The following is a 12,796-nucleotide window of genomic DNA, read 5'->3' on the forward strand; positions in this document are numbered from 1 at the left end:
TTTCTTTTGAGTAATGGGAAAGAATAGTTCTAATGTTATTAGGAACTCCATTTCAAATAGTGGTAAAACTTTATACTTGGAGGGTGGCATGATAAGCATCAGTGTGTGGGATCAACTTTCTAAGTTGGTGATGACATTACAAAAGTACTATCTTTGTCCCTTTTTAACTGAAAGATAAACTTTTGGCAGCCTCAGTGGAGAAGTCTGAAATTGATCAATGGACTGGTTGGTTTCTAGAAAAAAAAGTCATTTGGAAACATTCAGATTCAGAGAATTAGAGGATTAGATGAGGACCTTATTAAGTGAGAAACGCCACAGCAAAGGGTCTCCAGGAGTCTATGCTAATTATCCTCTTTTCACACTTGAGGCATTTCACACCTAATTGCTAGGCACCTAATAGGCATTTCACACCTAGTAGATCATGACTCTTTCCCAGCTAGCTGTGACTTGACCTCCCTTTTCTTCTCATAACTCCAGACTGCCACTGTTTTCCTTTCAGAGTTGCCTTTTGAAGAGAAATCTGTCTGCCACTTCGAGTTCTAGACATTTTGCTTGGTAACATGTAGAATATAAAATATCCTTCATTTAAGAAAACTGAGTATAAAGAAGCTAAATGAGTTTGTGCTGATTATTTTCATTAGAGCTAACACTTGTAAATAATAAAACCCTTTGATATTTAATCAACTTGTTTAATTTACAAAAATGATGTAGTCCCAAATTTGCAAGAGAATTTACAGAAAGCAAGATTAAACGGTTTTAGTAAATTAAAACATGGAGCCATCTTTATAATGGACAACTTTTGTATTGTGACAAATGAAGAAGACCTAGTTTTACTTCTTCAGAAGCAGTGATAGTATAATTTGGTTTTACCTAAAAGGTAACATTTGGGGCGCCTGGGTGGCTCAGTCGGTTAAGCATCCGACTTCAGCTCAGGTCACGATCTCACGGTCCGTGAGTTCGAGCCCCGCGTCGGGCTCTGGGCTGATGGCTCAGAGCCTGGAGCCTGCTTCCGATTCTGTGTCTCCCTCTCTCTCTGCCCCTCCCCTGTTCATGCTCTGTCTCTCTCTGTCCCAAAAATAAATAAACGTTAAAAAAAAAAATAATTAAAAAAAAAAAAGGTAACATTAGTCCAAAAAGTAATGAATGTATCATTAATCAAAGATTAAATTTCCTTAATCCAAGAAGTCTGGTATTAGAGGAACATATTCTGGGTTCCTTCCTGGGTTCCATTTTGAAAGCAGTAAAATTTGTTACTGTATAGATAACTGCAGATTTGTGTGTGGATGAATGAGTGCATCTATTATTTGCATAACTTCAGAATTGACTATTGACTGTTAGAACTGTTGGGAGTGTTACAGATAATCGGCCTGCAAATATCCATGCAAACCTCGTTTTCAAAGGATAGTTTTGACAGTATAAAATAATATCACTCTGAATAAAAAGTCCTTAAAACATTATGAAAATATTTTAGAGGAAATACAAAGTGGATTGTATTAACTTTTTGCTGTTTGTCATACTATATTACTATTGCCAGCTACTAATATTTTTATTACTGTAAATTTAGAATATTTAATAATTTTAGTCCATTTCAAGTTTGGTATGCTAACTAACCATTTGAATTGTTGAGAATCTAAGTAATCTTAATCTTCCATTTAAAGTCCTGTATAAGTCTGGCTCCACTCTTTTTTTCCAGTCTCCTTACTGGACTAATGTTATAAGATAATACTTTTGAGTTTAACCTCTGCCACGAGCCAACTATAGGACCATAGGCAAGTCACAGGATGGTTTCTTCACCTGCAAATAAAAGAATTGCACAAAATCTGTGGGTTTAGCACTTTATTTGGAGAAACCCTTTGAGAATCTAATGAAAGCCATGGATCTTTATACCCGGAAAACTGCTGATTTCTACAAAATGTTGCATATAATTTCAGGAGCTGCAGTGCTCCCTGAAGCTATCCACACAGACCTCAGTTTAAGATCCCCTGGATTAGAAGTTTTGTGATTTTCAAAATCTATAATTCTATATTTCTGTCCCACACCATTCTGTTGTCTAGCTATACTATATTATGATCCCCATTTTTTCAGACTCCTGGATATTGACTCATTTCAACTTTCAGATGTCCTTTTTATCCCCTTACCTATCTCAACTTTAAAACCCTCTATTTTTTTTATAAGTGGTATATTCTTAAAAAAGTTTTTAAATGTTTTTTTATTTTTGAGAGAGCACAGGCAGGGAAGGGTCAGAGAGAAGGAGAAACAGAACCTGAAGCAGGCTCCAGGCTCTGAGCTATCAGCACAGAGCCTGACTCGGGACTTGAACCCATGAGCTGTGAGATCATGACCTGAGCGTTGGTCGCTTAACCAACTGAGCCACCCAGGCTCCCCCAAAACCATTTATTTTAAAGCACAATTCGGATGTCTTTTTTTTTTTCCTGTGAAGCTTCTTCAGTCAGAATTACTCTTCTCCTTAGAACTCTGTACCTCCATTATAGCCCTTAACCTCTGTAGTTATTAGAGGACTGTGTGTCCTCTGTCTCTCCTTCCTCTTGTCTGTTCCTTAATAGATTATAAATATCTTGACATAGTAGCTATGTTCCTATATTAGTTTTGTTAATTGAGTGGTGCCTTACTAGTAGTAGTCGTGGAATAAATGCTTGCTAAATTAATTTGAATTTGTCACTCAGTTGTAATGAGTAACTGTCTGCTATGTCCTGTGCTACAACCTGAGAAGGTTGCCCCCAACCCCCAAAAGTAGAAGGTAGAGTGAAATAGGACCATAGAGAAAGAACCTCATATGTGGGATGAACTTAAAGAATAGGTAGAATATAGGGAACTACAAGGGCATTAGCTGGGAGAGAGGAAGAGAAATGAGAGAACTAGTGTGTTTTACCTCTTATCAGTGAAATTATCTTAATTTTACTGAAAAGAGATAGGTATTAAAATTTAGCTCATAATTTTTAATTAAGCTTTGCATTTTTCTTTTTTGGCACTTTTGTTTTTACAGGTACAAGAAAATTCCCCAGGACATAGAGCTGGACTGGAGCCATTCTTTGATTTTATTGTTTCCATTAATGGTTCGAGATTAGTAAGTTCAGCTTTTTGTAGTTTTGACTATAGTACTTTGTAACCTTTTGAAATTGGAATTTTTCAGATTATCTGGGGTGGATGTTTATTCATTAGTTACAAACATTAAATGGAGTTATGATACCAGTTTGTAAAAATTATGTTAGTAAACATGAAAATGTCAAATACAAAATACTATATATACCTCACCCTTCAGTGACTATCTTAGGAGAATAAAATTCCTGGAGACTTTTATATGTTAAATATTTAATTTTTTTAAGCAGAAAGAAATAATTAGGATTAAAAAGTTTGCTTTTTCAGTAATGTCAAACTTCTGTATGTTACTGACAAGTGGATTAGTAAAGACCCGTTCTCAAATAACTTAGTTTTCTTGGAGCTGAATTCCTTGATATATATAAATAATATTATTGGAACCAGATAATTATGTTCCAAAAGTACAGAATTAAAACCACCTTTTATAAGTTGCTTTCAGTTTCCCTGTAGTAAAGTCTTAAGGAAAAAAAAATTAGATAATTTCAGCAACAGAAATTCTTACGACTATGGCTACTTGGTTGGTTTATTTTTTCCTAGCAGTTTTTGTTCATTATCAGCATCTGCTACATAATGGCTTTCAACTTTTTGTTCATTATCAGCATCTCCTATATAATGGCCTTTTTTCATTTATGTAATGAAATATTTAACATACTGCTTCCATTTTTCTCTCCTGCCAGTTCCTAATAAATTAATAAAGCATATGTTTAGGAGTACTGTCCAAAATTAAACTACAACCTCAGCAAATGTTCTAGATTTTAAAATCAAAGTCATACCAATTTTGTTAGTAATAGGACTTCTTAAGAAGTATTTTGTTTTTTGGGTTTTCTTTTATTTTTCTTACTAAAAACAATTTTTTTTAATGTTTATTATATATTTTTGAGAGAGAGAATCCACAGAATCCAAAGCAGGCTCCAGGCTCTGAACTGTCAGCACAAAGCTGTATGTGGGGCTCGAACTCACAAACTGCGAGATCACGATCTGAGCCGAAGTTGGACGGTTAACCAACTGAGCCACCCAGGCACCCCGGTGTATTTTGGTTTTTTATCACTAAAGCTCTAGATCACCTCAAATAATGTTGGGTTTCAAAATCCATAATCCATAGTTAACTATTAGAAAAAAGTCAGAAGTTGTTGATAACATAGGAGTTCTTAATTTTTTGACATTCTTCCACTTCAAGGAGCATTTGAATGTTAATGAAAGCTTTACCTATTGGATGTTGATTATTAATACTACTCCAGTAGGGCCATAGGATGCTTAAGCTAAAATAGTTAACATTTTTTATTTATTAAGAAAAAATATTTCTATGTGTTCACAGAATAAAGACAATGACACTCTTAAGGATCTACTGAAAGCAAATGTTGAAAAACCTGTAAAAATGCTTATCTACAGTAGTAAAACACTGGAGCTTCGAGAGACCTCTGTCACACCAAGTAACATGTGGGGTGGCCAGGGCTTGTTGGGAGTGAGCATTCGTTTCTGCAGCTTTGATGGGGCAAATGAAAACGTTTGGCATGTATTGGTAGGTATCAAGTGTGAGCTGTTACTTGAAATTTAAGAAATGTTGTAGAAAGGTGCTGTCTTCAGCTTGGTTGGATTATAGAGGTATTATTACTATTATTATTATTATTATTAGGCTATTTTTAGTTTCTGAAAAATGGAATTCATTGCTTTAAAAATATGGATTAATAATTTTTTTAAACTTAGGAATAATTTGTAAAACTTAGGGTGCCTGGGTGGCTTAGTCTGTTGAGCATCCGACTCTTGATTTTGGCTCAGGTCATGATCTCACAGTTTGTGAGATTGAGCCCCACGTTGGGCTTTATGCTGACAGTGCAGAGCCTGCTTGGGATTCTCTGTCTGCCCCTCCCCTGCTCACACACATGAACTCTCTCAAAATAAATTTAAAAAAAAAAAGGAAGAGCAGCAAATGTAGGTGCCTAAGAACTATTTTTCTATTGATTTATCCATTAGAAGAATTGTTAAAGCAGATAGCTACAAACAGCTAAAATAATAAATATTTTAAATATTTATTAAATATTATGTGATTTTATGTTTGAGAGATTTAAATATGTATAATTCTATAGTTTCTGACATGTCTAACAAGATAGAAGTACAGAGGTTTTTAAATTTTTTTTTTTAACGTTTATTTTTAAGAGAGAAAGACAGTGCTAGAGGGGGAGGGACAGAGAGAGAGGGAGACACAGAATCCAAAGCAGGCTCCAGGCTCTGAGCTGTCAGCACAGAGCCTGACACAGGGCTCAAACCCACGGACCATGAGATCGTGACCTGACCCGAAGTCAGACACTTAACCGACTGAGCTGCCCAGGTGCCCCAGAAGTACAGGGGTTTTTAAATCATTATAATTAAGGACTAAACTGTAAAATTTGAAAGATTATTTTATGTACATTAATTTGGGGGTGTGTTTTTGTGCTATTCCAGGAAGTAGAATCAAATTCTCCTGCAGCACTGGCAGGTCTTAGACCTCACAGTGATTATATCATTGGAGCAGATACAGTCATGAATGAGGTAATTAGTGTGTTTGTTAATAATGAAAGTTGTATATTCTCATTAATGTTAAGTTCAGAAGTATATTTGCATACTTCACATTTAGAGTTGAAATTTAGTTCTTGGCTGATCAAGATAACTTTCACAACAGGGTGTTAAACAGAATATCTGGGAGGTATCTTACTAGGTATAGCTGTGAGGAAAAATACATATGTGTGGCAGTTGCACAGATTTTGTATGAGATATACAGAAATCTCTTACATACTTCAAGACTAAATCAAATGTTCATTTTAGTTATTGATTTCATTTTCTCTTCCTCTTTTTAAGGGATCAAAGTTGGCTCAGCTGCATTAGATCCTTTTCCTTGTCTGTTAGCTAGTGGAAGTATATATTGCTAAAAAAAGTGAGAGGAAAAATATGATGCCCAGGTAACCAGGTCTTACTAATGAAGAGTAAAAGCAGAATATGTAGAATTTGGGTGTAGAAGAGTTTTGCTAAACTTGCTGACTAGGTCTTAGAGAACTGGACATAAGACCTTGCACATAGGAGCTAGGTAAAATATCTGAAACCTTGTTTGGAATATTGGTTTTAAGGAATGAATTTTATGTCTAGCGGCAGGGCCCACAGTCTGTACTTTTTAAAAAGGTTTTCCAGGTGATTCCGATATTAACCAGGTTTGACCCACTGTTCTAAAGTTCAGTAATGTAAAAATGTTTCTTTCCTGTGATGCTTTTGCAGTCTGAAGATCTGTTCAGCCTTATTGAAACACATGAGGCAAAACCATTGAAACTTTATGTGTATAATACAGACACTGATAACTGTCGAGAAGTGATTATTACACCAAATTCCGCATGGGGTGGAGAAGGCAGGTAAGATCACCTTTTAGACTAAGTAATGATTGCATAAACTTACAGTAAACATGATTGCTTTTATTTTTAAACAACTTACTGGTTTATTATAAGACTTTTCTTGAGAAAAGGAAAGAGCTGACCTGGAGTATCGAATTCAGTAATCCATTTTTTTTTTTTAATGTTTTATTTATTTTTGAGACAGAGAGAGACAGAGCATGAGCAGGGGAGGGGCAGAGAGAGAGGGAGACACAGAATCGGAAGCAGGCTCCAGGCTCTGAGCTGTCGGCACAGAGCCCGACGTGGGGCTCGAACTCACAAACTGCGAGATCATGACCTGAGCCGAAGTCAGATGCTTAACGGATTGAGCCACCCAGGTGCCCCTCAGTAATCCATTTTTTTAAAGAACATATTTAGGTAGTGTCCTTTTCCTTACTGATCTAAGAGTGAACAGCCTTGTTTTGTTTTGTATTTTAATAAAACAGTTTTCAGTTTTATTTTCCCAGTTCCCTTCCCCAGCAATGGGACAATACAATTGTAACTTTGTCTAGCTGCTGGGGAAATTCCTTAGCATTTTGTGGAAAACTGTTGGCTTTCAGAAGTGGACAAACTAGCCAAAAGTTAGACAAAATTGCAGCAACTATAAGAAGCAATTTAGAAAGAGGATCAAGCCACACAGAGAGGCAAACTAGAAAATCAGTTTCTCGGGACTGTTCATCAAGTCAGTTTCCTAATTTCAAAAAGCCAAAGCAGAACATGTGGACTTAACTTTGCCTCTGTAGGTCTTTCAGCTGTTGTTTAAATTGTACAAGTTTTTCATTATCTTGAAAGCCTTGTTTAATTGAGGAATTTTTGAGCATAAGCCATAATTATAGGAAAGCCTAGGGTTTGGAAACTTTCACACATATTTTATAAAAGTTCCAGTAATTGCTGGTAAGGGGATGACCTAGTTGACACAGGCAGAGAAAGCCCCTATTTGTTCATAATCATTCCCCACACTACCTGAGATTCTGTAGCTGACTAGATATTGCAACCAGAATGCTAGCTTTTTGCAATTTGAGAAAATAGATAGAGGTATCACCTTAAGAATCTGGCCTTTCTGGGACAATTCTTGATCAAGTTATTATCTTTTGTCCAGGTTTGTAAACACACAGAAATATGATCTTCTCAAGGCATTCAAAACTGACTCATTTCAGAGGGACTGCCTCATATAAACTAAATTTGTAGAGAAGCTGATGTATTTATTAGAATGGCTTTTAGTTTATAATAGAAAAGCGTCTCTTCTCCAATTAGAATACTCAGGTCGGATTAGCATCACAAGAGTACTCGGTAAGCATGGAATCATGGTGGAGTCCAATAGCAAAGAACATCACTAATTCTTTAATGTTTAATTCTGCAGACTAAATACTGCTACATTCTCATTCTTGGAGCCTTCTTTTCTAGACTCTGGCAACTATTCCTTTTCTGTGGAAGACATTTTTCTTTGTGACATGGTTTAGTATCATTGATCAGCCATTGCTTTAGACAGGTGCATATAGACCATTTTTAGTTTGCCCTCATCTGGCAGATATGTACCCGTGGGTTTCATTCCTTCCTCAGAGACTGACCAAATTTCATTTGTTCCGGCGTATTTCTCTTAGTTTCAGTCTCGGGCTATCCGTAAGTTTGCAGAGGGGCTCACTGTGGCCTCAGTGCTTTCTCTGCAACCACTTATTTTGATTAATCACCTTGTTTTAAAATGCACCTATGTCTGATAGGCTATGATCAGTCAGTCTAAATTATTTAATCTTTCTTCCTCTAAATCTGAGATCTAGTTTAGTGATAATTACAGATTTGATGGTAGAAGGGACGAAAAGTAAGCAAAGGAAGAGGTAATTTTGTAATAAGAAGCATCATTGCAAAGTCAGATTTGGCTTAGGAAGAGCGGAAGTTGGCCACTGCTTGCTCTCCCGGCTTTTGTTGGGGGCTCAAACACAGAAACAAAAGATGCATTGGCGGGGGAGAGGCAGAGATATCTGTGCATGGACTTCTCAGAAAGTATCAAGTAGTTTAAGAAATAAAAGTAATAATGATGGAAACCTAAGTTGGAATCTGATTGTGAAGGGCCTTAAATCCCACAGTCAGGAATTTGGATATACCTTGGGTAGTGGGACTGAGAAATACTGTACCAGTGGGGGTTTGTTGGTTCCAAACAGTAGAAACTAACTGTCGTTGTCCTAAGTAGACATGGGTTTATTGCTGTGGAGTTGCTCAGATAATCAAAGAAACAGCTTAAAGAATCAGATGTGGGAAGGACAGAATTCAGCACTGCTAGGGATTTAGAGAGGAAGGACTAATTGGCAGTTTTCATTAGTATTCTACTGAAGAGATGAAGCTGTTTTTGTTTTCTGTCACTCCCAAGATTTGCAGCCATGGGCAAAGAAAGGTGGATTGGCCTGGCTTTGGTTATGAGCCACTGCTTGGGTTGGACTAGGCTCCCTGATTGACAGTCCCACCAGCACTGCCAACAATGCGGAGAAGAAATTCTGCAAAGGGAAGAAGAGAAAAGGAATATTGGGAGGCCAGCAGACTGAAAAGCAGTGTGATCATGTCTTACTAGAAAGATGCCTCTGGTGGCAATGAGAGGATAAATTAGGACTCTGGATTAACTTGGATTGATTTGTGTCAGGCTCTGAAATAGAACTAGGGACTGTGTAAATGACATCATCGGGCAGAAGTACTTGGAGCTCTTTGGTGGAAAGGGCCGTATGTCATTCATTCAGCAAATAATTATTGAGTGTCTGCCATGTGTCAGGAACTGTTATGGCAGTAAACAAAACGAGGTCTCTGCTCTTAAGGACCTTAACATTTTATTGGGGGAGACAGCAGATAAATAAATGTGCAGTGTGTCAGATGAGGATAAATGCTTGAAGAAAAATAAAGGAGCTGTAAGGGTAGTGTCTGGTGAAGGGGGGTGCTGTTTTTTAAAGGGTGGTCAGAAGAGGCCTCTGATAGGATGACACTTAAAAGAATGGGAATTTGGTTTTGTATTTCCAAACCTCAGTGAAATGCAAGCTGTGATTGATAACAATAACTTTAAGAAATAAAAATATTTTCACAGCCTAGGATGTGGCATTGGATATGGTTATTTGCATCGAATACCAACACGCCCATTTGAAGAAGGGAAGAAAATTTCTCTTCCTGGACAGATGACTGGTACACCTATTACTCCTCTTAAAGATGGATTTACAGAGGTGAGATAATTTTACTACCTGATGATGTATAAAGTTTTCACTAAAACGAGTCAAGTGTCAGTGTGTGTGGTAGTAGCAGTAATGGAGATAGGGTAAGAGAGGAGTTAAGTGTTGGCCATGTTGAATTTGAAATTCCTGTAGGATATCCAGATAGATAGCCTGTGGATCTGGATTTCAGGAACGAGGACAAGACTAGACATACAGATTTGGGAATCATCAGCAAAGAGAGGGTAATTTAACCTAATGAGCAGCGATAAAAATTATTGAGGGATTGGGCCTGGTGGATCAGAGGACTGAGGTTAGAATCTTGAACATTCCTAATATTTAAATGGATGGGCAGAAAGGGGATCCAGGAAAGAACAGGGATCCAACAGAGGAAGTCCAAAGGGAAGACAGAAATCCAAAGGGAGGACAAAGCATCAAGAAAAATTAAGAGAAGTCAGGTTAGAGAAGGAGTGACAAACACATGTCCTGGGCTAGGACACTTTCAGAGACTAGCAGCGGGCAGAGATCAAGTCACAGGATGGAGGGCAAATGGTGGTAAGGTGGTAATGATAGCTGGTGCTTAATCTTTCAAGAAACTGAACTAGAAACAAAGCAAGATGCTGTGTGGGGATGCTTACAAGATCAAAGTAAGACTTTTTAAGGATAAGGTATTTGTACAGGCTTAACAGGCTTTTATTTTTTATTTATTTTTTTAATGTTTATTTATCTATTTTGAGAGTGTGAGTGCGAGAGTGGGGAAGGGGCAGAGAGAGAGGGAGAGAGAATCCCAAGCAGTCTCCACACTGTCAGTACAGACCCCAGTCATGACCGCAACCACAAGACTTGGACTCTTAACCAGCTGAGTCACCTAGGCGCCCCAGGCTTACAGGCTTTTAGCATGCTTTCTATGAAAGCCTCCAAGGACAGTCTGCATGACAAAATAAAAACCAAACATCCAGAAGGAAAATGCTACAGCTATAAAGAAAGAAAGGGCTGCCACCACTAGCATCAGTTCTAAAGAAAGTAGAAAAAATGCTACAGGGAAGTGTAACCTTTCCTCACTCCCCACCCCTGCCATTGGCTGACAGCCAGAGCCCATGTAGTTACATGTTAATCTGCTGCCCCTCATCTGTGGTTTCTGCCCCAGATAAGCCTCTGTGGGCAGTCTGGAAGACCAGAGGTGAAATGGCAGCTAGGGAAAAGGGCTAGAGGGCACTGGAGCTGGCGGAAGTTGGAGTATCCAGAGATGAAACCACCCATCCACCCATCCATAGACTCCATATAGACTTATCCCTCCCCCACCCCAGAAGGTGGGGGTCTGGCTGCCACATTCATTCATTGATGAGAAAAGATGAGGTGGACTGAAGGGTTAGACATCTTGAGAAACTTTTAAGGACTCCATTCCGCATTAAGACTTTGAGCTGACTTCATCCGGGAACAATGAAAGTTACAACTGGCTGAGAACTCAGAGAAGAGAAAAGCAGTGTTTTCAAGGTGGAGTAAAATGAGTTTTGGGCATCTGTGAAGGAGGAAAAAGTAGAATCTCCTCCTAGGGTGGGAGTAGCTAGAACAGTGTGTGTAATGGGGGAGATGCCACGTGTCAAGAGACTGGAAGTGACCGGACGGGAAGATGTTTATAGCACGTGGTCCTTGACATGTAACAAAAATAGGAAGGAGTGTCTGAAGGCAGAAGTGCCAGGTGAAAACGTTGACAGCTAGTATGATTAAAAAAGGTACCTGTTAGAAACAAAACAAATGAGCAAAGGGAAAAAGGCAAACCAAGAAACAGACTCTTAACTACAGAGAACTGACAGTAACCAGAGGGGAGAAGGGTGGGAGGATGGGTTAAGTAGGTGATGGGGTTTAAGGCGTGCACTTGTGATGAGCACCAGATGTTGTATGGAAGTGTTAAATGACTATATTGTACACCTGAAATTTAATATTACACTGTATACTAACTGGAATTTAAATAAAAACCAAAACAAACAAAAAAAGCGATATATGTAGGACCCGTGAGAGACAGTGTATATATTTTCTTTGAAATAAACCTGAGTGGTTTTTCTTTCTTTTTTTTTTGGCAGGTCCAGCTGTCCTCAGTTAATCCTCCATCTTTGTCACCGCCAGGAACTACAGAAATTGAACAGGGACTGTCTGGACTTTCTATTAGCTCAACTCCACCAGCTGTCAGTAATGTTCTCAGTACAGGTGAGCAGAAAAATCTATTCTCTTTTCAACTTACTTTGTTTTACATGATCTTCTTTTCTGCCTCAAGCCATAGATTTTAAAAATTAATGCCAGTGTACTTTGAAAACTGTAGATATGTCCTGCATTTAAACCACTTCTCAGTGTATTTTAGACAAGTTGTAGAGTCAGGACTGTACCTTTAAATTCTGTTTGCTCTATTTCCTCAACAAATGTTTGCAGTATCCCCTGGATAGTAAACACTGGAGATAACAGAAGTGAGCAGGATAACGTTCTCTTCCTAGAGGGTTCAGTCTTGCTCAGGGGACACATACATGTCTTCCTCCTTTTCTGTATTTCTCGTTCTACCTAATAGAGTCATTTTTTGTTTCAGTTTTTATTCCAGCAGCTTTATTGAGATATAATTTACATACCATACAATTCACCCTTTGAAAGTATACAATTCAGTGGGATTTTTTTCAGCATATTTGTGCAAAGTTGTGCAACCGTCATGTCAGTCAATTTTAGAACATTTCATTACGCCAGAAGAAACCCTATACCCTGTGTCTGTCATTTACTGTTTTTCCCCAGCCCCTCGGGCCTAGACAATTCCTAATCTTTCTTTCTGTGGATTTTCCTAATATAGACATTTCATGCAGTATGCATGGTTTCTGTGACTGGCTTCTTTCACATAGAATAATGCTCTCAAGGTTCCTTCATGTTGTATCATATATTAATACTTCCTTTCTAACGGCTAGATAATGTTCTTTTGTATGGACATGCCACATTTTGTTTATCCATTAATCAGTTGAGGGACATTGAGGTGGTTTCTACTTTTTTGGCTGTTATGAATAATGCTGCCAAGAACATTTGTGTACAGGTTTTTACATGGACCTATGTCTTCATTTTTCTTGGTTATATTCCTAG

The 12,796-nt window shown here is 37.9% G+C and overlaps 1 protein-coding gene across 1 annotated transcript in view; it reads left to right on the forward strand.

Moving 5' to 3' along the window:
- The window catches only part of GORASP2 (golgi reassembly stacking protein 2), a 34,441-nt gene that overhangs the window by 14,894 nt on the left and 6,751 nt on the right, over positions 1-12,796 (forward strand). The window contains exons 2-7 of the mRNA XM_042949090.1: positions 3,005-3,085; positions 4,433-4,636; positions 5,557-5,643; positions 6,361-6,491; positions 9,571-9,703; positions 11,770-11,893. Of these exons, the coding sequence (XP_042805024.1) occupies positions 3,005-3,085; positions 4,433-4,636; positions 5,557-5,643; positions 6,361-6,491; positions 9,571-9,703; positions 11,770-11,893 (760 nt within the window). The remainder of the gene's footprint in view (positions 1-3,004; positions 3,086-4,432; positions 4,637-5,556; positions 5,644-6,360; positions 6,492-9,570; positions 9,704-11,769; positions 11,894-12,796) is intronic.

The sequence above is a fragment of the Panthera leo genome, chromosome C1 (assembly GCF_018350215.1).
Source record: "Panthera leo isolate Ple1 chromosome C1, P.leo_Ple1_pat1.1, whole genome shotgun sequence".
In the NCBI taxonomy this organism is placed as follows: Eukaryota; Metazoa; Chordata; class Mammalia; order Carnivora; family Felidae; genus Panthera; species Panthera leo.